The sequence below is a fragment of the Phalacrocorax aristotelis genome, chromosome 1 (assembly GCF_949628215.1).
Source record: "Phalacrocorax aristotelis chromosome 1, bGulAri2.1, whole genome shotgun sequence".
In the NCBI taxonomy this organism is placed as follows: Eukaryota; Metazoa; Chordata; class Aves; order Suliformes; family Phalacrocoracidae; genus Phalacrocorax; species Phalacrocorax aristotelis.
The window spans coordinates 66,900,936-66,927,153 of NC_134276.1; the positions used below are offsets into that span (position 1 = coordinate 66,900,936).

General features: G+C 43.4%; 1 protein-coding gene across 7 annotated transcripts in view; it reads left to right on the forward strand.

Moving 5' to 3' along the window:
* Positions 1 to 8,383: 8,383 nt before the first annotated feature.
* Positions 8,384 to 26,218, forward strand: part of MCF2L (MCF.2 cell line derived transforming sequence like) — a 164,590-nt gene continuing 146,755 nt past the window's right edge. For 5 of the 7 annotated variants that reach the window (XR_012660348.1, XM_075091188.1, XM_075091181.1 and 2 more), the window contains exons 1-2: positions 8,553 to 8,634; positions 17,938 to 18,136. Coding sequence is in view for 5 of the 7 variants with exons in the window: in XM_075091188.1 (XP_074947289.1) it covers positions 17,959 to 18,136 (178 nt within the window). In the remaining 2 variants the exon portion in view is untranslated. Of the gene's footprint in view, positions 8,635 to 17,937; positions 18,137 to 22,959; positions 22,979 to 26,218 lie in introns of those variants that run through there. The other 2 variants (XM_075091214.1, XM_075091199.1) reach the window with 2 other exon arrangements.

A 26,218-nucleotide genomic window follows, 5' to 3' on the forward strand; every position in this document is an offset into this window, starting at 1 on the left:
ATTGTTTAAGAGCTGTTGCTATTTTAGAACAGTAAATAATTGGTTTCTAGAAGGCACTCAATGTTTTTTGTAAGGTTAATATCCAACCAACCTATTCACTTTTTAACTGCTTCAGCTAATGAAGATTTACATTGCCCTGACTTTTCCCAGAGGTGCACATTTAACAATTCTGATTTATCATTATTAATTTTATATCCAGGTATTGAGCCAAGACAGTATGTTTGGCATCCTACTGATTTAAGGAACAAAGTGGATGTTGTGCGAAAAGCCCAGACCGCTGCTGCCAGGCACCATACTACAGAAACCATGATACTCTTGTCTGTTTTCTCATCATCTACGTGTGGATGCTACGGATGCTATATTAAAATATGTTGGCTTGGGAGTTAGGAAAGCATTACGGTAGCATAAAAATAAATTGCACTGATACACAGTAGAGTTCAGTCATCTTCTCACACGGATTGTCCTGTCAATCTGATGACTGTCCGTTTTGAACATTCGCCTCATCTTTCCCATTACTGTTTCGTGACATTTCATCTTGCTGCCATGTTACGCCGCTCTTCTAATACGGTTTATGGGTTGCAAATCCATTTATTCTCTACCGCCGCACTGAATGTAGTCAAAACTAACATGCTCTTCCTTACTAAAATTTTTAAAGAATATCCATGCTTTTGTCCAGTCCCAAACGCTTTCTTCCCTTGACCGCGAGCCTCCGCCATTACGATGGTGAACTATTCAGCCTTTTCATAGTGCGCACTCCAAAACTCTGATCTGCAGTTTGTGTTTCCCACAGAACAGACAGCAGCACGTCACGACTTTGAAATCCCTTCTTCCCATACTGCGGACCAAAGCACACCATGTTTCTAGTTGCAGCTTTTCCACTCTCCCTCTCTGCCTCTTCTCTGCATAAGCCGAGGCAGGAATTAACTGGGAGCTGAGTACTGGAACAACTCAACATCAAAACATGATCCAAGGAGCCAAGCGCGAGGTTCAGGCTCAGGCCCTGACAGCTGCGTGTGCGCAATGCAGGTGTCTAAGCTCCTGTTACAGCCAGCAGAGGATTCTCTGCTGGATGGGACACTGAGAATAAGAACAACAAATAGTACCAACAATGTATTTTTAATCATGACATTCAGCCCAAGTCCTTTACTATGTATTGTATTTGTTTGTGAGACATTAAAAATGTATTTACTGTCTCACAGTACCTAACATAAGCACATTAACAATTTCTGTTCTTTTTTAAGCTCTTGGGAAAGCCAAGAAAATAAATCAACGAGGAGGGAAAGAAAACATACACGGCAAAGGATGCTTTGCATCCATCTCCAAGAAAAGAAAGACAAAATATTCTCAGTGCCTTCTGTCACTATGACAGCATAGACACAGGAACATGCAAAATTCAAAACATGACTAGCAAAGGAAGAATTTGGGGCTCCTTGTACAAGCATTAGCAGGATGGACTTAAAGCCTCGTCCTCCCACATGACTTTTTTTTGCTAGTGGCCGTGTCCCCAATACACAGATTAGGGCTAATCTTATTTAGCTGACAAGGTCTGGACCTTGCAGCCTGAAGCTGTGGGGTTTTGTAGGACCTAAGCATCTTTAGAGTCCCAGGTCTCTAGCCAGGGAATCTTCTTCCTTCCATCTTGATGTATTCCGCACTCAGGGTTACAGGCAGATCTGCCAGTCCTCCCAATACCTTTAACGGCTGTGGGACTGCTAACGAGAGGCCTGGCCTGACTCTTATAACCCTGAAAGGAAGGAAGGGAGGAGAGGAAAGAGAATTACATGCTCCACACATCACATATGCTTTGCAGGCACCAGAAGTTGGAAGAGTCTGATTCTGTGCCAACCACCGAGGAAAACAACAGGACAGATTTTCCATGGCCACTTCCAACGCTAGGTATCTCACTTGCAAAATCAACGTACAGGGAGATGCTTGCCCTGTAGATTTCCCCATGCCTGTAGGAAACTGCCTTCTGTCTTGTGACAGGCCTTTGAGACAGTGTTGCTCAGGGAGAGCCATACCCAACTCCTCCAGGCCCCTCTGGAAGCTCTGCCCTGCAGGGTAGCTGTGGCAAGCATCAGCTGCACAGGCACAGCCTGCTTTGTGCTGCTAGCACTTTCCACACAGTGTTGGTTCGATTAGAATGGAAAAGCACAGAAAAGCCCTTTCTGGATTTCAGAAGAGTTCGGAGTTTTTAACCCGCCCTTTTAGAGCAACATAAATGAAGAGTCTCCCTCCACATTAGCTACGGTTTCCCTTAGTCCCAGTTTCTGTTGCTACATATTTCCTAGTACCTTCCAATAGGAAGGTCCCACCAAAGGATTCCCCTTTATCAGCTGATTCCCTGGAGATAATTTTCTTCCTGATTTATTCATTTTCTTACATCTTACAAGACTGGAGTGTATCTTCACTTTCGTTCCCGTGACTAGCTCAGGGAATCATGGCAATAAATGGTAGCAGACTTACAATACCTTACATTTCCAGAACCCCGTGTGTCCTCATGCAGGATGTGACAATGCTTAAGAAGTCTCCCATTCTATCATCTGGTTTTTAAAGCCCAAGCTGGTACCCTGCTTTTTGATCAAAACGAGTTCAGGAAGGGCATCAAAGAGCAGTTGGTGTGCACATTTCTCTTTCCTTGTAGCTAACCAGCTTTCTTCCTACTTAATACATGTATTTGAGTGTCTTGTTTATTTGATTCCTCCCCAAGCCAGTTCCTTTCACCGCAATCCCATTCGTTATGGCAATCATCCTGTGTTTCATTAAGAACTCTGGTGGGCACAAAAGGACCATCGAGCCATAACAAGATGAATCTTCAGCAGCACCCTTTTGATAAAATCTAAATTGCTATGGGCTAAAAGGACTACTCCGGGCTATGCTGGTATTAAGAATGAGAATAGGAATAGAATAGAATAGAATAGAATAGAATAGAATAGAATAGAATAGAATAGAATAGAATAGAATAGAATAGAATAGAATAATTTAGGTTGGAAAAGACCTTTAAGATCATCAAGTCCAACCATTAACCTAGCACTGCCAAGTCCATTACCAAACCATGTCCCTAAGCACCATGTCTATACGTGTTTTGAACACCCCCAGGGATGGTGACCCCACCACCTCTCTGGGCAGCCTCTTCCAGTGCCTGACCACTCTTGCAGTAAAGACATTTTTCCTAATATCCAACCTAAACTTCCCCTGGTGCAGCATGAGGCCGTTGCCTCTCCTCCTGTCACCTGTGACTTGGGAAAAGAGACCAACACCCACCTCGCTACAACCTCCTTTCAGGCAGTTGTAGAGAGCGATAAGGTCTCCCCTCAGCCTCCTCTTCTCCAGGCTAAACAACCCCAGCTCCCTCAGCCTCTCCTCACAAGACCTGCTCTCCAGACGCTTCACCAGCTTCGTTGCCCTTCTCTGGACACGCTCCAGCACCTCAATGTCCTTCTTGTAGTGAGGGGCCCAAAACTGACCCCAGTATTCAAGGTGCGGCCTCCCCAGTGCCGAGTGCAGGGGCACGATCACCTCCCTGCTCCTGCTGGCCACACTATTTCTAGCATATTCAGCTTGAATTTTCAGCCATAGAATAACCCTGAAATCAAGAGTGATTCTATTATTTATGGTGTTATTTTTAGTGAGTTCTCAGGATTTGTATTAAGGTAAATATTTCATAGCAGAGGAGGAGGAATTTCTGGAGATACTTTACACCACCAGAAAATAGAGTATGATTGCACAGTGTCCCCTGAGCCTATGAGTCATGTTTGTTAATGTTCACGGTGTAATAAGATGACAGGCTAGGTTTTCTGGTAACGTATTTTGCTCACATCTTGCAAAAACATGGAACTGTGCAGCCTGCCAATGGGATTCTCTAAAGTCTGGGCTCTTCCTTTTCCCACTTCATCATATTTCCGTTATATTTGCCACTAATGAATCACTCAGCCCAGTGCTTTATTACACATATCTCAGTTGCTCTGATTTTTTTTCAGACTGCTTTTGTTTCAATCAAAATTGTTTCACATTGTTCACTAATTATTGCCACAATTATAAAAAAGAGAATAATTGTCAGTCAATTAAAAAAAAAAAATTGAATTTTCTCTTCCCTGTGGACAATCATCACTATTTTATTCTCACCACGCTTTAAAAGTCTTCCTAACATACCCTGGAGAACTTCTCCAAATAACAGCTTTGAGGCTTAGTTTTCTGCATATTTTTTTTTCAGTAGATTACTATGATTTTAGAGTTTCTGATTCTGTATAAGACGTGGCTCAGGCCAGTTGCTCAATAAAGAAATGTCTCAGGTAGTTGATAGACAGAATTCATGTAATCTCTCCCTGAAAGCCAACCTGTTGGCATTTTATAGCCCCTCCAGACTTCATAACTGGCAGAAATGGGTACAGCTCGTACCAAGATAACTTCTTCCCATAGTGCCGTAGTTAGTTCTTCTCTCGCTTGAAATGCAGGCATGTAGAATCCCCCCCGACCGTACGCAGCACACAGTAAGGATTCCCTATTTAGATACCTTTGTACATCTCTTCTGACTCCTTACAATTTAAAGTAAACGTGTATTCTAGAGTGTTCTTCTGGATAAATTTGGCAACAGGCACAGGTCACTAGACTGGGAGAAGTTAACTCCTGAACCAAAGGCCCTTCACTGAAAATAGTCGCCTGCCTTCCCAACCTGACTCACAAAGCACAGCTACGCCAGCAAGTCTCAAACGTCATGCAGAGCTTGTCCATTCACAGTGTGCAATGTCTGTGCACTCGATAAGCATGTCCAGCACCTCAGCCTTTGTAAGAGCCTTCTGGGCTTTCTCAGCCCAGCTTTTGTTTGAGCTGAAAAGTTAAAAAATCAGCAAAACTACCCCCATATTTATTTATAGCACTTTCACACTGAGAGGCCACCAGAAACACATGTACATACATTTGAAGGAGGTGCTCCCTAGCACAATTTTTGCCAGAGCCATAATACTTCGTTGGTTTAAAATTCCTAGGAGTCCCACCCTACTCCTCCTACTTAGGATGGATGTCTTAAGGTATCTCAACCTCATTCCAACCCACTTTTACCTTCAGCTGTTGTAATGTGAAAGCACACATTTGATCTAGCGGCCTGCTTACTTTCTTTATTAATTTCTTCGGAACTCCTAAATGCCATCTGTTCTTGACATTTGCTTGAAACTTAACTGCTTCCCTGCCGGAATTCACCTCAGCTTCTTGGCATCGCCAGAACAAAAGAGTATTTTCCCTGGAATACAGCATTCTTATCAAAGCCAATGTAATATTCATGAATATATTTTATTTAATGCAGAAGAAATAACGTTTGTGAGGAAACAAAAGAAAGGTTATTGGTAATGAGATAAATTTCTTCCATAAACTCTGATACTACTAGCCAACACAACTGTATCTTCTTTTGAGCGAAGATTTCTGCAGAAATCCTGCTGGATCAAAAAACACTCAGATCTTTTTGTCTGACTTCTCACCGCTTGAAACCAGCCAGTGCCTGAGGTTCTGGTTTGATACAGAACACAGTGGGGATTGAAAAAGTCAAACCTCTCATGCTTCTACTAGCAAATAAAGCAGGTCAGGAACTGTCCTTTGGCACGGGAACCAGCTGGCACAACACGGCTTGCATACGCACAACTAAACTCTCTTATCTCCCGAAATAGGTCAGCTGCATGCAGCCGGTCTGCTGGGAACGGCCCCGACCCACACCGACCCGTGAGCTGCGCTGGGGATTGCTTCAGAGGCTGCTAGTCTGCTAGGACAGAGCCACGCTGGGGACACCACCACCGAGGAAACGGGGATGACTGTTAAAGCCTGAACCCTAGCCCTGTTTAGTTTACTGCTATAGGTGTAACTATAGGGACAGAGATCAAAAAGTTCCTGCCACACAAAACAGAACTGAAATCTAAATTGTATGTTTTATCGATGTCTCCCTTGTGCTTCACAGTGTCTTCTTTCAAAGCTATCTTTGACAGTATCTCCAAATTAAGGCAACCTCTCTGCTCTTTCACGTCACCGTTAATCAGCCCTTTTCGCTGGACAACCAACCGGATCTTTTCAACCAACACTGAGGTACTGAAAAAAAAATAAAATAGTGATTTATCTGCACTTTCTCTCTGCAGAGTCCCCTGTTTTGCAGTGAAGTGTTGCAGGGTCACTCTTTCCCATGGCATACTGCAGCACAGGGTGTCTCATGGAAAATGGAGCATGGTTGCTGCTAAGGTGACTTAATTACCTACTCGCATCTCAGGTTCTGTTTGACCTGCATTTTGGGTCAAGCTGCTGTAAGAAGCCACTAGATACTGACACCTTGTTTCTGTAAGCCATTTCCTGACACTACCTTGGGTCACCAGGCTTTAAGAAAGAGCATTTCAGGTTATTAAGAAGACAAACGTACACAGCATATCTCTGTCATCTGAAGCTTTTCTAGAAAACACATGCCTCTCACTCAAGAACAAGAAAGGGCAAGAAATACATGGTAACCCCCTTTGTTCTCAGTCCTGGAATACTCTTCATGAAAAAGTTAGTTCCCAAAGCTGGCGGTTCGGTTATCATGAATGTAAACCACCACTGCTGCAGCAGAGATGCAGCGTAGCTTGAAAGAGTGCTGACTGCCTGAGAGGAGAAGGGACTGGAAAAGTCTGTGTGGTCAGCGTTACGCAAGCACCTTGGGTGCTTCCCATGAAGCGCACACCTTCCCCACAGCACCTGTTTTCCACGTGTTTATACACCCAGCACACAAAAGCACACTCTGTGCACTATTCTGCTTATTGGCAAAGCTTTTAGCATTTGAGGATACCCGAATAAGAAACCTAATATGTGTTGTTGGTTTTCGGTTTGGTTGTTTTTTTTTTAATAATGGGAAAACTGTCTAAATCACCTCCAGCTGTTCAATTGTCTGATCAAAATCTAAACACAAAAAGTGCTCTTATCTTCATATACACGTTCTGATAAAAGCAAAATTCTCAGCTCTGCTGAGAAGGACCTTGGAGTGCCGGGGGGCAGCAAGCTGACCATGAGCCAGCACTGTGTCCTTTTGGCCAAGAAGGTCAACAATATCCTGGGCTACATTAAAAGGAGTGTGGCCACTAGATCGGGAGAGGTTATCCTCCCCCTCTACTCTGCCCTAGAGAGACCACATCTGGAGTTCTGTGTCCAGTTTTGGGCCCCCCAGTTTAAGAAGGACGTGGAACTCCTTGAGCAAGTCCAGCAGAGAGCTACCAAGATGATTAGGGGACCGGAGCATCTCCCATATGAGGAAAGGCTGAGACACTTGGGTTTGTCCAGCCTGGAGAAGAGAAGGCTGAGGGGGGATCTCATCAATACCTATAAATATCTAAAGGGAGGGAGTCAGAACGATGGGTCTAGACTCTTTTCAGTGGTGCCCAACAACAGGCCAAGGGGCAATGGGCACAAGCTGGAACACAGGAAGTTCCACCCAAACATGAGAAGAAACTTCTTTCCTGTGAGGGTGCCAGAGCAGTGGCACAGGCTGCCCAGGGAGGGTGTGGAGTCTCCTTCCCTGGAGACATTAAACACCCCCCCCTGCTCTAGGTGTGCCTGCTCAAGCAGTGGTGTTGGACAAGATGATCTCCAGAGGTCCCTTCCAACCCCTGCCACTCTCTGATTCTGTGAAAATAAAACACCAGGAGCCAAACACTGGAACACCAGGAAATGGCAGAATCGGGGATCCAAAACTTTTGTGTGGCTCAGCCAGATCCCACTTCAGTGTCATTACTTCTAGTTTCCCAAAAGATGGAACAATGCTGCTACAGGTTTTAACTGCCTTCCTGGAAATAACCACTTTTCCTAGAAAAAGTTGTGTGAAGATCCTATCTCTCACACTTCTTCCAACCTGGTGGACACCCGCCCTTCGTCAGCCGGCCTCACCGAGGCCAGGCGGCGGTGCCTCCCCCCAGTTTTGCCACCGGGTGGGTGCAACGGCCACCGCACCGCCCCGCTCCCCACAGGGGCGCCGGGAAAACCCGCCCCGCCCCGCCTTGCCACCCGCCCCGGCCTCAGCGTGTGGCGGCACCGCCTGTCGGTGGCCGTGAGGGACAAGCACACTTCAGCCCTCAGGTTAACTCCCCTCCTCTCTTAAAAAAAAACAAACCCAAACCATTTAACGGACCGGCTGGGTGTGGCGCGAAGCGAGGTGTTACCACCGGTCCCGCCTCAGCGGCGTCCCGAGGGCCCCAAGGAAGGGCGCGGTGAGGCGGGAGCCCTCGCAGGTCGTCCCGCTCCCGCCTTGGCGGCCCGGGTGTTCGCCCGGGTGTAGGCGGTGGCGGGGCGGGCGGGGCGTTACAGGTGCTTGAGGGAAGCGGGGCCGGCGGGCCTGGGGCGGGGAGGAGCGCTCCGCTTCGCTCCCCTTCCCCGCCCCGCTACACAAAGGGCCTCTGGCCGCCTTCCCCGGGCGCACGCACGGGGTGGCGGTGCCGGTGCTGGGGAGAGGAGCGGGGCCCTGACAAAAGGCAGCCCCTCTCCGCGCCCCCCGGCTGCGGGCGGGGCCCCGCGGCGCCTCCCCCGCGCTGCCTCCCCGCCATCCTGCCGGCCCCGGGGGGAGGCGCTGCCCCACTCGCCCGGGTGAGCTGCGGAGCGCCGGCGGCAGCGGCCACCTGGTCCTCCGGGCAGGGCGCCGAGGTGAGTGGGAGGCGGGCGCCTCGTGGCCCGCGGGCAAGCACCGCACAGCCCGCCCGGCCTCCGCTCGGCACCCCCCACCCCCCGGTCAGCGCCACCATCTTGCCGGGGGCAGCGCTCCCCGGCGGGCAGGGGCTGGGGTCTAGGGGAGCCCCCTCCCCAGGCAGGGGGGCGGCCGGGCCCGGGTCGGGTGAGGGGCGAGGGTGTGGGGGCGCGCCCCATGCCGCCGGCGGCTGGGCTCTCCTCACCGGGCACCGGCGGTGCGACTTCGCCCTCCGCCAGCGGGACTCCTCGGGGCGGGAGGTTGTCGGCGTGTGTGTGTTTTCTCCTTTCTCTCTCTTTTTTTTTTTTCTTTTTTTTTTATTTTGTCCCCCTTAGTTTCGGTGGCGATAGGTCCGGGCTAAGAGAGGAAGCGAAACAAAGGCAAGCACAGTAACCTGCCTGAAAATGAAGGAATAAATAAACAAATGTGGGCGCCTCGGGATCCCCCTCCCTGGTGTGTGTGTGGGGGGGGGTGGGTGTCTGCCTCTCTGCAGCCTGCCCGGCGCTGTGGTGGTCCCAGCAGGGCTTGTGCTCTTGGGTTTGTGGTAGATTCATTAAGCATCCCGGAATTAGCGAAACAAAGCGGTCCCCTGGTACGAAGATGTTTGAGATGTGTGTGTGGGGGTTGTTGACTGGTGTTACCTGCAATGGTTAATCACACAGGCTGTAAAATAGGATGTTTCTGCCGCTTGTGGTGTTTATTTACTTTTTGTGTTTCACTGGGGCTGGACTGTGAAAATAAATTAGCCAGCTGTGTTGTCTGTAGATTTGTTGGTTTTTTTTTTTTTACTTCTTTCTTTTTGTAGCTGCAAAAGGAAGGAGGCTCAAGTGCTTAGTGCAATCTAACAGCCAGAAAGAAAGATTTGTTTAAAGATATTTTTAGCTGAAAACCTTGAAAAATAACATAAAACTTTATCTTGATAGACTTGGCAATAGATTTGCTCATGCAAACTCTTTATTTAATTTTTAAAGCCAGTGTGATGTAGTGATTCCAGAATGACTGAGAATGTGAATAATAAAGGCTCAGAAAGCGGAAAAAAAAAAAAACAACCAACCAAATTAGTTTTCTAAAAGATGTGTCCTATAACTTGCCTCTTTATGACAATCTTCAAATGCTTTTAGGATTTTATTAGTGCACATGCTGCCTTTCTGGTTTGAGGAGTGGAACAGTCGAAATAGTGTGCAGTAGCAGGGTCTCGGTTTATTAAATGTACTTACCCAGTGCAAGTTTGGTTAGCATACTGGAAAATAAAGAATGCCATTCTAAACAAAAGCACGCGTCTTGTTGTGTGAATAGGAGGGAAAAGGCAAAAATTGGTTTTGGACCCCAATTCAAGAGGCACATGCCTAATAAAGGCACTGTCATAGAGTAGATGATTGAGCACTGTTTTAGCACTTGTTGATGTTGGATGTTGTTTCTTTTGGTTTGGGCCTGGCTGCTACCATGCAACACTATTTTCTGTCATCCCTTCTGTAGGGAGGTCTGGCCTACATCCACGTGTTTTTTTTCTGTTGGACTTTGAAATTCTTGTGTTTCAGAGGGGTTCTAGAAGTGATATGCTTCACTGATTCAGGACTGGACTGTACAAAAGTAATTGCAGAAGTTGCATGTCTTTTTTACTGACAAAGATGTCTGTGAAATCAGTCTTGAAGGCAGCCACCTGCGTGCACTGTTGAGGATTTGCGGGAGCTCCAAAATAGATACCAAGTTTAATCATCTTAAAATGTACCTCTAATTGAAACTTCTAATGCAGTGCTCCTTTTGAGATGAAAGTTGTTGTCAATTGCTATTTCGAACAACATTACCCTGCTGAGTAAATCTATAACAACTTCATTAGGAAGTATTCAGCATGGTTACCTAGCCTAAGTAATTAAATTCCAAATAGATCAGAAGAGAACTTACCTGTTCTTTCCTAAAGGGTCTCCTTTTACCTTGCACTGCTGTTCAGCAAAGTCTGTAGGCACGGGACATTGGCAGTGCTCTCCATCTCAGTAGACAGGCAGTAGGGGAGGTTTCTTAAGCCTTGGGAAACCTCCGCCATGCTTCCCACCCCCCAATGTGTGTTATGGTATAAGGTTGAACACTGAAGCTATGAGTCTTTTTTTTTTAATGGGTTATTGCAAAATGCGTTTGATCTGCGACAAGCTGGGGTCGGGAGGGAGGAGGAAGAGAAGGGACTTGTGGAGTAGATGTTCTGTGAGCCCTTTGAAACTGGACACCTATTATATGTTTGTCAGCAAGTCGGTGGGATGAAGTGACCCAAGTGATCTCTTGGAGACCCGTGTCCTCTAAGCTGAGGAAAGCACATACTCCTGTTATATGGTCACTGAACAAAGATGGTGTCCTAGGAGCTTTCCCCAGAGAAAGGTCTTTGACATTTTAACTTCTGATTTCAAGATAAACTGCTAATATTCTAATGCTTTTTTCTGTGATAAATAAATTGAAAATAAATAGAACATGCTATGTATTCGCTGCCCTTCAGAAAGTAGCATATATTTTGCTTCTTTCAACTGAATTAGTCTAGGAGTTAGGATTTGCATGCTTGGGCATGGGTACCTCTGCATTAAACAAATGGTATTTGCATGGTGTCTTCATGCAGGCAGCATTGTTTTGTGTTTGTCATGGCTTTGCATGTGCAAGAGTGATGCATTGGTGAGATGGAATTTTGGGTTTATCATGAGAATGTCTTGAACAAGGGGAGATTTATCGGCCCCTTAAAGTAAGGAGTCACACATGTAACCATCTCATGCTCCGCAGAATGCTGTGTAGCACTGTCAGCCTCTGTTGTGTTCCAGGCTTAATTTAAAAATGAAACCTAGCTTGTCATTCTCAGGGGTCTTGAGAAAAATGTCTGAAACATGATCTGAGCGGAAACAGATACAGACAGTGAAAAGTTTTACAGAGATGTAAACTGCCCTCCGTGCCATTTTAGAGGACACCATGTTCAGGCCAGTATGATTATTTTATTTCTCATGGATGGAAGGAGAAATTAGTGGGAAAGAGAACTTTGGTATGTGGGGGCAGTATGAGGGGGCAGGCGGAGAAGAAATTTAGGTACCTACTTCCAAAAGCTCGGTTTTCAGGAATGTAGGTGGTTTGGTGGGAGTTTTAAAGAGTAGGGAAATTATGCTTTTGCTAATAATGATCTCTAGGCAACTAGAATTCTATAATATGGTGCTTTTCTCACATTTACATTAACAATCCTCAGACTGATTTTCCTTGGTAATATTCACTGAAGATAGGGAAGACTTTCACCTGCCAGTAGATGTGAAGTTTGTACAAAAAAGACAGCAAGCCACTTTACAAATCCGATGCCATATTGAAGTTGAGGGCATCCATGTCTTCCTGTGGTGCATCCAAAGTAGAAATAGTGTGTGTGTAAGATCCAGATTTCTGAAGGACTTGAAGTGCAGCTCAGGTTAGTATGCTTGCAGCTGGTGGGGGAGGAGGAGGAGGAACTTCTGACTTTGTCCATACCTCACTTCATACCTGCAAGAAGCTGTTCCCTTGCCCTCGTGCTCTGCTCTGATGGTCTGTGGGCAGCTTGGTGTGTACTGGGCCTGTAGCTCTGAAAAGGGAGAGAGGATTTGGCTGAGTACTTGAAGCTATTCCTGTGCCTACATACTGAGTGGTGTAGGCAGGCAGCACAGAAAGTTGCTCAAGTCTTGGGAGAACTCAGCTACCCTCTGTGATATGTGCATGTTTACCTTTTTATTCTTTTCGTTAGATGTCTTAAAATATGATGCACGATTCTGGGTTAATTAACAAAAGATAAACTTCTCTTGGGTGGCTGCCCCAAAAGGAAGAAGGAATACAGCTGAGGAACGTCATTTAAACTTGTGATCCTCAAGAGAGAAGTGGCTTTCTCTCAGATGAGAAGTTGAATAAATAAGAAAGCGTTTCTCTTACGAAGCACATTTGATTTTTTTTTTCTCCCCTTCCTTTGAAGAGGCCTCAGTTTAGCTCTTGCTTTAGTCTTGCAATTTCTTTGAAATTAGTGTCTCCTATGTAAGTCTGTTGATGATTTCTAATGCTTTGTGAAATGCTTTTAAATAAAAAATGAGAACATGTATCTTGAAGGACTACTTAGTATTCAAGCTAAATGTTGATCACAGTAAAGCTCCAAATGGAAAAAAAATTTAGCCTTTAAATTGATTTTGGCTTAAAACGTGTAAGGGCGTTCTACATGCCCTGGAGGGAGATGAGAATGTCTGGGGCTTTGTTGTTGCTGCTTTTTCCCCCCATCTTTCTGAACAAAATGTGAAAAGGCCGGGGGAGGGGCAAGAGTAGAAATACAATATCTCCATAGGCAGAATTTGAGTAGTTTAATAGGCTTTACTAAATCCCTAAAATGCTTTATTGTTTTTATTACATGACTCACTCTGTGTCACTCTATTGGTAATGTATACAAAAGTGGGGCTTTTCATCACACAAACTCCGGCTCATCCACAATTGCCTTGGACTCTCTCGAGTCAGTGTGAGGGGCCGATGAGCCTCAGGAGGTGTGCATCACTTTTACTCCAGTGAATGCTGAAGGCATGCGGGCCAAGTAGGTTCTTAACATAGATCTCTCAGTGTAATGTTTGAATTTAGGTGGGAGGAACTCACCGTAATGTATGTGTGTCGTATGTATTTTGTGCTTTGCTGGTGTATTGTGCAATGGAAAGAATGACTGGCCGGTATTGCAAAGCATAAAAATTGGAAAGAATGCTGTGGCCCAGATACATGCGCTTAAACTAAGACACTCATCAGAACAATATTGACAGGTTTAAATACTATTCAGTGTATTTTAATCCATTCTAAAATAAAGAAATGTTAATTCCTATTATACAGACATTAGTGTCCAGTTCAGTCCAATTCTTCTGCAGAGACCTGTGAGGTACATGGATGAGCTCTTACATCATCAGCTGGACTCCACTATCTCTGCTTCTACGGGTATACAGAGCTTGATGAATTACTACATCTAAGCCTGCTTGTTCAGGCCAAGTAACATATTAAACAGTTTTTCTTTCAGAGCATTGGAATAAAGTGTTATCATGTTTATGGAAAATAAGGGTGCGAAGTCTTAGTAGGTGCTATATTAGGACCAGTTTTCCCCACATACATTTCCTTCCCCCCCGCCCCAATGACTTAGATGGAGCAATGATGAAAGCATGGTAAAATGCTGTGGTGATTAAATGCTGAGTGAGGTCATTCACAGGATAATCTGAAAATTTTGGGCAAGTGGTCTCAGAAGCGAGATACATTTAAATGTTTGTTACACCTGACTAGAAATAATGCCCCGCTAAATAACCAGGGAAATAGCTGAAGCAATTGCACTGTGTGGCAGCAACAGAGATCCAGTAATAGCATGTCAACCCAGAGCAACGGGGACCGTAGGAGTCAGGTTTAACTGCTGTGGTGAAGTGGTTGCAGAATATGGATTTAAGTTTTTGAGATAACTGGACGCTTTACGTAATCTAGCTACACCTGAAGATAATTATTAACTACTGCCTTTGCAGTGCTATTCTTGAATTACAGGGGGATTTTTGGGTGGGAAACTGCAGTAAAGTCAGTGAAGTGTGTGTGTAGAGTGAAATAGGAGGACTCTTGCTTTCAAAAACTCTTCTTTTGTCAGAATTTCATAAGCAATGGTTCAGAAAGCGTTTGCACCTTAAGTGCTGTGGAGTGCTATGTAATGATATTACATATTACTACTTAATATTGCATATTGATGCATTAATGGCCCCATATGTAATTGCAGTTTTAAAGCAAAGATCTCACCCATTTAGCGTGCTGTCACACCTTGCAGAGGAGGCGCGCAGCATGCCTAAGCGATATCAGAGTAGCTGGCAACTCTTTGTCGTAAATGGCGGGGTGGTAACCCCTACCCGATGTTCCCTCTGGAAGTGATGGGTATCACAGGGGGAGAATAGAGCTGTTACTTTGTTCTTGGACACCTTCCATCCTTCCCAACCCAGAGCACATGCCAAAGCTGTAACATATCTGTGCCTGTTTTCGTACAGCAGTAAGGAACTACCACGCTCATCAGATGTACTCTGCCAAGTCCCACGTGTTCCTGTGTGTTTTGCTGTATCCTCGTTAGAGTTATATTTTGATAAATTTAATAAATGGTGTCAGGGAGCAGCAAGAGCAGGGCTGCTGCACGAGAGGGGCCGAGGCAGGAGCTGAGGGCAGCCCCAGTACAGACTCACTGACCAGGGCACTGCTGGCAGGGGCTGAACACCAGAACTGGCTGCTGCTAACAGGCTCTACAAGCTCTCCCTGACCCATCGAGCAATGAACCTGGTCCCTCCAGGGCGTCCAGTCAGAAACAAAAGGAGCCAAAGCCAGGACTCAAAGCAGGCAGGGGGACAGGGCTGCAGACAATGGCAGAGCTTATGTAGGGACTGAAGGCCTTGGACTGAACTTGTGTGCAGCTCTCGGGCCCATGGGTAGAGGTCCCAGCTGAGGACAGTGAAGTTTACTAGTACCGTCAGGCCCTGACAAATGGATCCAGATTCTGCCCTTGCTTTTCCTTGGGTATTTTACCACCTTTGATGTCTGCAATTTGGTTTAGAAAAAACCAACAACAAAAAAAATCCCAAAACTAAACAGGCAAACAAAAAAACCCCAAAGAACGATGCCCCCCAGCTCCCCCTTAAACCCCAAAACCAGACTGGAACAAGTAATATTAATTTTAGCATGCAAAATTGAGATTCAGGAGCCATTGTGTAGGCTTGCAAATGTCAAATGGAGGTTTCATTCATGTTTTGTTTTCCTGCTCCTTCAGCCTAGTTTTATGCTAGGTGAGGGCATTAGTTTATCTTTGGATGCCTTGAAATAATCAGGAAAACTGCTTGTGTCTGAAGTATCAATGCAGTGATCAAAGCGGACCTGTGTCCATCAAGGATGCTGCAACTGTTTGGAACATTTTACATTAGCTCTTAAAACAAAAGAATAAGGTTTTTTCCCCTCCTTTTATGTTTTTTTTTCCTTCTTATAGTCAATCTTGGTCAAGTCAATTTTGTGAATGTCTCTGTGAGCTGCCTCCCTTCATGAAAGTATGAAAAACATACACAGTAATTATGTCTCAGCCCTCCTATATTTTTTTCCCCAAATTCTTTGCCCTCTGAGTCCCTGAGCTGTTGGCTTAAAAAACTAAGTTCATGTTATTGGTCTTAAAATCAAAATAAAGATGATGAGTGGGTCAGAAAATTTAATTAATTAAAGTAGGATTAAGGTAATAAATGTGTGTCTCTAACTTCATGTTTGGATGTAATTATTTTTTGTGATCTTCAGGAGTTGCCATTCCTTAAGGAAAGGCAATAAATTAAAATTTTATTCCTAGAGTAATTTGCTGACTACTGAAGCATAGATCAGCTGCTTTTCAGTTCACCTTGCACAGGAGCAGGGGAAAATCTGCTGGAAGTTTCTGGGACTTTTGTCTCCTTCAGAGGAGACTTCCCCATCTCAGCTCTAATTCTTGGGGTAAAAAGGAGACGTTCTGGACAGGAAAACAGTAAACTTGATTAAGTGGCTTTAAGTTGAAAAATCTACTTATTTAATGTCTCAAACATAAGGGTAGTAGAAGGAATTCCTCCAGCTCCCACAGAACTAAAAAAAAAAAATAAAATAAATGAAGTGCTCTGAAATGCTTCTTTAATCAAGACCTCTGTGCGCGTGGTGCTTGGGTACCTGTGTGTGCTCGCTTGTGCCTGTCGTTGCATGTGTCATGTCAGATGGTTACAGAGGCAGATGCAGCTTAAAAGTATGTACTACATACATTATTTACAAGCAGCATGTGCTTTAGTACAGCTGTAACTGTTTGCCATTACCTGTGTGACAAGGAGGATGTGTGCCCTGAACCTGTTGGGTTTGGCAGCTATAGAAAAAGCTGAATGATTTGCTTTTAACTCCATTACCCATCCTCTGGCAAATGTTGCAAAGCCTGAAAAGCCTGGGAACAGGCAAAGGGAGAATTGAGGAAACTGGTAGTATGTTGGCTAAATTAAAACAAAATTGCTATCTTTAAACTGGTAAGAAGATAGACCTTGCAGTAATATTTGAAGAAGAATATTTTATGTGGAAATCCTTTCTTCCATTGGAGAAGTAGTGTAATAAGTGACAGAACAAGTGCTCAGTCTTTCGTAGGTGATTCCTGGGAGATCTGGTACTAAATACATGAGCTGGGATTTTTTTGGCTGTTTGTTTTTAAGCAGATAACCCTTCTGTATCAAGCAAGTTTGTATTTTTTTAATGGCATTTACTTTTTTCAGATCTATAAAACTGTCACCTTTAAATATAACGTAAAGAATCTCTACATGTATCATCATTAATATCCATGGTCCGGAGTGATGCTTTCACTGAAGCTAATCAGTAGCTAGAAACAGAGATATGCTAGAAACACTTGAATGTGATGCTTGAAGGATAAATGGAGATCATGCATCTCTTCCTTATCCAAAAAGCTTTAAATGTACATCTGCCTCCTTGGCCTTGACGTTTTCCTAGACTTGGAAAAGCTTGTTCAGGTCCCTCGTGCTTGGAGGTTTGGACCATTTTTTTGTTGCTTGCATGCCCTCTGGAGGGGAGTGGAAACAAACCTGTCTCTGAATGTGGTGTGATTTCTTGAAGACATGACACCTTGCTAGCGTTTTATAGAATTCCGAAATAGTGTTTAGCAACTGTATTTGGAAAGCTCAAGCTGCTTCCCTATGGAGAAGAAATCTTTTAGAGTTAATGGTGATTTAGTTGTAATTTCAAGAACCTCTTTCTCTTCCTTCCCCCTCCCTCTTCTTCCTTATTATTTTATTCTTACACTGTTTCACTTTTTGACAGTCCATGTTCTGTTTTGTTCTTTCACCTAGATAAACTGGGTTTCAGAGGATACTTTTAAGGCAAATATTGACTTGTCCTGCTGAAAATACAGTGATATTGATGTTTTTTGCCTTTATACAGTTAAGAACATATGTAACTTGGTGTTTATATATTGTTTGGGGTTTTTTGTGATTAGGTCCCTGACCTACAATACAAGCATTTTGAGAAACTACAGGGGACTCCTGAAGTCTTTATTTTGGGTACAATACCATGGATGGCTTTTATGAACTGCACATAATACCATAAAGGGCTATTATGAACTGCATGTTTTTACTTTAAATAAAAATGAAGATATGATAATCTATATGTAACTGTCAATCTTAATATTATTTGAGCCTTTTTTTTCAAGGAGCTAAGTTTTTTTTCTTCTTGCAGAAAATGATTTTCTGTTTGTTTTTAAATTTCAGAAATCAACTTACAGCATTTTCATGTCTGACTACTGGTATTGGAGGTTGATCCCATGCAAAGAAACTGGAAACTGCAATTGTTTCTCAACAGCCAACCAGTCTAATGAAGAGAAAGAAGAAGATACAAACCATCAGGTTGTGGTGTCGGATATTATGCAGCTTGTGCGAGAGAAGCAGGAGGTGCCAGAAAGCACAGCAGGTGAGAAAAAGATAGTATATTCTGAAAATTGTCCAGCTGGCTGCCAAACTGGGTTAAGAGGAGGACCGATGGCTTTAAGAATGTTAGCAATGGTGTGTCATTGCTAGCAATGAGAGTAGGGCAGGGAGCCCAAATAAAGGAATAGCTGAGTATTCACTTGGAGGAGGGTGATGTCACCACAAAAACAAATGTTTAGTAGCAGCCCGTGAAGAGTGAAGACCTTTACTCAGGAGGACTGATGCTTTTTCTAACAAATTAAAATAATTCCATAAATTAATTGATTAGCAAAAAATAGTCATCCCAGAGAAACCTGACCTACCTTCCTATAGTTTGAAAATCATATTCTAGAGAAACTGCTGAGAAGCAAGTACAAAATACCTCTGCACTGTATCACATTGCTTGTGTTGCCTTGATCCATAAGCAGAAAACTGTAGTGAGTGCTATTTTATAGTGACAGGGATTAAGAATACTTTTCTTTTCCTGTACTGTCTGATCTTATATTTACCCATGCAGGAGGCTGTTGCATTCATATATGAACTATGTGACCATTGCCTTGGTCCTAGTACAGATAGACTGTAAGTCTATAATTTGATCAGCAGTTTCATCTGGTAGCAATTGATCTTTATTAACACATCCTCATTTTATTTCATTAAATACATTTTTAAAAAGCTTCCTAGAGAATTAAAAAATATCCACACATATTCATGTAAACCTCTCTAAGCTAGATAGATGGTCCAAAACCAGAAAATGCAGTTTTGCATTTAATATACAATTACAGGGCAGGATATGACTCCTTTGTAATAAAAGGAAAAAAAAAGCTCCTTCTTTCAGCCTGAATGAGCTAATGATGTTGGTGCTACTACAGAATGATTCATATTCTGCTGTGGCTTAACAGGAAGTGGTTATTAGAGTAATCATTTTATTTGGGTACTAGTGAGGTCTCGGCCAGAATATGAGATTTCTTTTGAGGGCAACAAGGAAAGATACAAAAAATCCCTACAGAAATTCGAGAGAAGGATGCCAGGATTGCTCAGAAGTTTACAAAATACAACTTCTGTGGAAATAAGGATGGTGCATCTAGACTACAAGAGAAGACAGAAGAGAGACCACACATATTCTGACTTTCTAGCAGGGATCTTTGTGAATTATGGATGCAGGTGGGCATCTGCTTCTTTTAATTTTCTCATTGCCCATATCTAATAGAACAAGAACACGAAAATGCAAACTTGATTTCTGCAGAGAAGATTTAGGCTTAGTTGCGGGGATTGTCAAACAGACTACTTAGAGAGTTTCTGCAGCCTCTAGCCTATTCTTAATGAAATATTGAGTGAAACAAACTGCTGCTGGAGGTGAGGTAGATGTACGTGATTCCATCTCAGTGCTTTGAGCTAGGCTAAGAGATTTCAAGAAGTTCTTTTAGTACGCTGTTTCCGTGGTGGAAGGAGGGCCTGCAGTATAAAGTCAGAGGAAAGGTAGTTCTGTCTTGTGTCATCTGGAGGGTTTAAAATGGAAAATTGCTACTCTTCCTCTCCAGAAGTTCAGGAGAGTGCTGTTTAGGTTCAGACTAAGGTACATGTGTATTCTCTGTTGATGTAACAGTGAATCAACAGTTGACTGGTTGATCTGCAAAGGAGGCTCAGTAAACCGCATAGATCAGAACAAATGCAGTGAAGGCGGACCAGGAACTGAGTTTATATACATACTTCATAGGCATGAATATAATAACCTGCGTGTATTTGGCTATGCTCATTTAACCTTTTAGCTGTGGCTGCTGTCCTTCTGTCACTGAAGTCTGTGTGAAAGAAGTTCTGGACTAAGTTTCCTGCCCCAAGATGTAGCAGATTTTTATTTAGGATTGCATCCATGCCTGGCTTGACGGCTGAATTGTAAGCCATCACTCAAAACTGAAAAGCACTTGATAAAACTCTACATGTTTCAGTAAAGTGGGATGTAGTTTTCAAAACAAAAAAAGTATGTTTGTTTTCTTTCAACTATAAGAAGAGACCAGCATGTAGACAGGCAAAGGAACTTTCCCAGACCTAGGTATGATAAACTGAGTTGCAGATAATTTTCTGGTAAAGTTATTAAACTTTAAAACTAAACTCAGTACGAAAGCTCCTTCTGTGTCATAACTAATACTGTTGCTAGTGTTGGCGGTTGAGTGCAACATTGTGACTGTGGCCATTTTATTGGGCTTTGATTTTTAACACATTATTGCTCTTAATTGATGCAATCTGCGTGTTAATATTTTCTTTTTAGCAGTCCCTTGATAAAGTCTGAATCTGCTCTGAAAAGAACTACAGCAGCATAACATGGTGAATATTTAAAATGTGCAAATTGTATGTTGGATACGTTGCAGGATGAGCAGTTGTTTTGCTCTAGTTCTACTACTTGTTCAAGTACTTAATTCAGGAAAAGAAGCAAGTTATTTTTGTGGTTGGTTAAGAAAGCCACAGTGCCTTGTTGCGTGAAGCTAAGCCATTTAGCCTTCTGGAGGGAAAATGCAGAAAAAGAAATGCTGCCGTGGAAAATAAACTCCAGCAACACTGTTGGAGTTTTTTACTTCTCTATTTTTGGCTTCTGTAAGAGAATGTGAGGGGTCTTAGTCTCTCATGCAGGCTAATAATAATGTAGGATTGGGAGCATCTTGCTGCTCCTCTTAGTTAAACCATATGTTACTGTTGCTGAAGTTTTAACGCCTCTCTTCCCTCCCCCTCCCCAGGAACTCATCTGCTATGCTGTTGATACTATATTAATAGCAATATTTTTACTGCAGTGTTTTCCTAGAAGTTATAATTAAGATCAGGTCTTCATTGTATCTGTGAGTTTTGCTTGAGAACATGTTGCATCTCAGAGGGCTTAAAAGCCTAGCTCAAAAGCAATAGATGAAGCATGCAAAATTCAGATTGAGGCAGACACAACCGAGATAGAAGGATGATAATGTCCAACCAACTTGTGTGTGCTATTGCCTCCTTTCAAATTGTGTGTTTAATACAGCCTTCCCCCTCTTGTCTTCAGAAGAGGCTGGAAAATGGAAAGATCATGGAGAAAGAATGGAGGCATGGAAGACAGTCATGAGTCTTTAAAAATTAAGAAAAGTTAGAAATCTAATATTTCTGTAATTTCTCAGTGCCTGTTATGTTTTTCTACCTGGTTGGGGTTGGGCTTCAGGAGTGCTATGCTTGGAGGCCTGTTAACATAAAAGCAATGGGTTTTTTTGAATGGGGCTTTTCTGCTCCGGAGGTGGTCGTCCTCAAGCTGTTGACACCTTTTCTTTGGTTGTTTTTTCCTTTGTTCAGTTCAGATCTGTTTGGAATATAATCTTTTCACACAGAGTTCTTTAGCATCCTGCCATGATGCTAAAGCAATAGGGAAGCAGGGGAAACCTTTTGTGGTATCAAGATTTGCTAGTGTGTTGTCTTGGGAACTGTAATTGCTGATATTGTAACAAACAGCTGTGAGGGCGCTACAGTCAAAGCTTTTACAAAAGCAAGGGGACTGTCATGACTCTGCCCAGGTTTTGAGTAACCCAAGTATGTGGGTGACTGCTGACTGAAGTCTGAAGTTTCCCTGGTCCAAACTTAGCTGAGAAGACATACCTCATGAGTAGAAAAAAATTTTTAAACCACTTAAAATTTTAAAATGGGCATCTTTTTACCATTTTACATTAGGACTTTTGCATGAGAAATTACAAGGCAGTTGAAAAGACAGCTGAGTGACTATGTGATGTGCCAATTCTAAGACTTGTGACAGCGCTGAAAAACACACCATCAGCCTTTGCACTCTCAGGCACCTGAAAATGCTCGTCTGTTACATTCACATGCCCTTCAAAAGAAACATGTTTGTTGTCATCTCATCTCATTGTGTTAAATTGCATTGTTTTCCATACATAAAAACCTTTCAGTCGCTGCTTGATGGCATTACTGAAGCTGACAGCTTTGACTGAATTATATACCTGCTACAACGTCGCTGTCTGAACAGTGTGGTCAGGTTACATTGTCAAGACCTCTGATAGCTCACCGTCTGCATCAGAGAGAGAAAAAACCAACAACATGCTGTCTCTTGAACACTTACATCCTGGTAACTCCAGTTATACTCTGAACCCAGAGTATAAATTCAGTTATACTCATTAGCCTCTTGCTTCCACTAGACACAACTGTATAAATAGAAGATTTCAGTACTAATGTACAAGGGAAACATTGTAGATGCCTATTATTATAATAATAATACTATTTCAAGTTAAGTGACTTTTCAGAAAAACAATAGCTAATGCTGTTCGGATCAAGTCCATTCTATTCTTTGATTTCTACAAATACAACCTTTTAAAAATCTTATCTAAAAAATAAGAAACTTAAAATTATCTCAACAGACAAGGAGAAGGCTGAGGTACTCAACAACTTTTTTGCCTCAGTCTTCACTGGTAACCTCTCTCACCACTCCCAAGCTGACAGACTGCAGGATGGAGACCGGGGGATAAAGCCTCTCCCACTGTAAGGGAAGATCAGGTTCGTGACTACCCGAGGAACCTGGACATACACAAGTCTGTGGGACCTGATGAGATGCATCCCAGAGTCCTGAGGGACCTGGATGATGTAGTTGCCAAGCCACTCTCCGTGATATTTGAAAAGTCATGGCAGTCAGGTGAAGTCCCTGGGGACTGGAAGAAGGGAAACATTGAGCCCATCTTTAAAACAGGCAGAAAGGAGGACCCAGGGAACTACTGTCCTGTCAGCCGCACCTCTGTGCCTGGGAAGATCATGGAATAGACTCCCCTAGAAGTTACGCTAAGGCACATGGAGGACAGAGAGGTGATCAGAGGTAGCCAGCATGGCTTCACCAAGGGTAAGTCCTGCCTGACCAACCTAGTGGCCTTCTATGATGAAGTGACTGCATCAGTGAACAAGGGAAGAGCTACAGATGTCTTCTGTCTTGTCTTCTGTAAGGTCTTTAACACGGTCCCCAACAGCATCCTTCTCTCTAAACAGGAGAGAAACCGATCTGATGGGTGGACTGTTTGGTGGATAAGGAATTGGTCGGATGGTTGCATCCAGAGTCAATGGCTCAATGTTCAGATGGAGACCAGTGACGAGTGGTGTCCCTCGAAGGTCCATACTGGGACCAGTGCTGTTTAGTGTCTTCATCAATGACATAGACAGTGGGACTGAGTGCACCCCTAGCAAGTTTGCAGGTGACACCAAGCTGAGCAGTGCAGTTGACAAACCAGAAGGACAGGATGTCATCTGAAGAGACCTGGCCAAGCCAGAGAGGGGGGCCTGTGAGAACCTCATGAGGTTTAACAAAGCCAAGTGCAAGGTCCTGCAGCTGGGTTGGGGCAATCCCCGATATCACTACAGGCTGGGAGATGAAGAGATTGAGAGCAGCCCTGTGGAGAAATTCTTGGGGGTACTGATGGATGAAAAGCTGGACATGAGCCGACAGTGTGCGCTTGCAGCCCAGAAAGCCAACTGTATCCTGGGCCACATCAAAAGCAGTGTGGCCAGCAGGTGGAGGGAGGTGATTCTGCCCCTCTACTCTGCTCTGGTGAGACCCCACCTGCAGTGCTGCGTCCAGCTCTGGAGCCCTCAGCACAAAAAGGCCATGGAATTGTTGGAGTGGGTCCAGAGGAGGGCCACAAAAATGACAGGCTGAGAGAGTTGGGGTTATTCAGTCTGCAGGAGAGAAGGCTGCGGGGAGACCTTATTGTGTCGTTTCAGTACTTAAAGGGGACTGTAGGAGAGATGGGGACAATCTCTTTAGTAAGGCCTGTTGTGACAGGACAAGGGGTAATGGTTTTAAACTAAAGGGGGGTAGATTTAGACTGGATATGGGGAAGAAAAGTTTTACAATGAGGGTGGTGAAACACTGGCACAGGTTGCCCAGAGAGGCGGTAGATGCCCCATCCCTGGAGACATTCAAGGTAAGGTTGGATGGGGCTCTGAGCAACCTGATCTAGCTGAAGCTGTCCCTGCTCACTGCAGGGGGCTTGGACTAGGCGGCCTCTACAGGTCCCTTCCAACCCAAACCGTTCTATGATTCTGTGATTTCTCAGAAGCTGCTCCTATTGGCAGCTAAAAGAGTGCCAGGATTAATCCAGTGCTTTTTTTTGGGAGAAGTCTTCCCGTTATGCAGTATATTTGGAAAGTTCCTTGATTCCTGGAGCTGCTTTATATTCTCCGAGAAGCTTTCATGCTGAGTCTCACTAAAATTTTAATCTTAATTTGCCAGGCTGTGTACTTTACACCATACCTCAAGTAACAATATGATGAAAAGCATTTTTCAAGGGTTTACATATAAACTAGATTAATACAGCTAGCAGGTATATGTAGAAAATGAGGCTATGAACATCATGCCAAGCGTTTTTGATGAAGTTGCTTGCATACTCAAAAAAAAAAAAGAGAAATTAAAATGTCAAGACCAAAATTTGTGAGGCAGTTAGATATTTCTTCTTTGCTAGAATTCCATATGCAGCTGTGACAAGACTGCTTTTTTCATGGGAGTGACAACAGTACTGTGCTGTCATCTGATTAGTATTGGTACGCCTTCTGTGGAATGAAGATGGTGTTAGACTTCTCAGCCTGTCCATGCAGATGTTAAACAACCCATGACCTTTTTTGTCTTTAAAAACAAGCCAACTAGGGCAGGAGTCCCTGAGCTGTAACGCACAAGCCACTTAGCGATACACAGTCCAGCAGAGAGCTGGGAGCTATTGCTGTCCCTGGTGGTATCTGTCGTAATGCTCAAGGAGGGGGGGACTCAGAATTTATTTTCTCTTTTATGAACTGGGATCACTGTTACTCTTGTCAGGGAAGAGTGTTTGTTTTGCTGTACACTTCTCTTTGTCTGCATGGTGGCAGTAGGTTGTCCCTAAAGGACTGGCTGGATTTTACTGTGGGAGCTTTTGAGTATATCCATGCTGAGTTTTCTGTTTGTTACTAGTAGTTTCATTGATGTGAAGTGCGTGCCCAAGGAAGAAATAGCAGATATTATGTGTGTGCAGTTAGCATTTCTCAGTGTTGCAGGCTATTTGCTTACAGTGGAAGTCAGTTTTATAAATCAATGTCTTTACAGGCCTTTTCCTTTACTGGCTGGTGTAGGACAGGTATCAGTCTCAGCATGTGCTTATGAGCCAATGTTTTTATGTGTTTGTTAGTTAAAAGAGCTGCTTCATATTAAAACTGAATTTCTACTTACGGAAATTGGCAAATTCTTATGAGTTTAACTTCTCAAAACGAGACATGTTTAAAGCTAATTAGAATAATCTGTCCAAGAACATGGAAAGTAGAACCTTTGCATGGTGAAGCTCATCAGTACTGTGTTGCTGCTTCAAGTAATAGAGCAATGGAAATCCTAGGTTGATTAAAATTGGTAGGAGTCTTGTCAGGATTTTCATCTTAAGACTTTTAAGCTATGCAGGTTAACCAGCCTCTTAAATGAAATTATATTAAAACTTCTTATTCTAATTCCTTCTTTCCTGGGAATTACAGCAAATATGGAATATATAAAAAGAGTTTCTTCAGCTAGCAGCACTTAGTTCAAGAAGTTAGAGCAGAAGAGCTCCATTAGTGTAAAAAGGCATTGCCAGCTAAAAATGAGCCATGGAGAGGTATTTCAGTAATGTCAGCAATAAAATTCAGACTGTGTGTATGCATGTGTGAATATATATATGTCTGTCATTCAGTGCCAGACTTGATGAATTTTCAGTTCAAGGGCTGTTTGCTTTCCTGCCTGTGTGGATATTTCATACAGTAACAGAGAAAGAGTCCAGCTTTAAAAAACAGCAACAAAAAAGACATTTTCAGGAAACAGTGTTGCCTGAAATTACTCTTAGCCTTTATTAACTGCTAGTCATGTTTTTGGTTTTGTTTTCTTTTTTTCTTTTTCTTTTTTTTTTTTTTTTTTTGGCCAGGCCACTATGGTAAAATTTACAGCTATAGTGAAGTCAGGAAAGCATTTTTAATTTTTCTTCAAAGTTCCCTGAACCCAACTGGAAAAGATTTTAGGGAGATGTTCCAAGTACCATGTGCTGCAGTGTCTTATACTGATCCATCACAACTTTTAATGGTTTATTAGGTGTATTGGAAA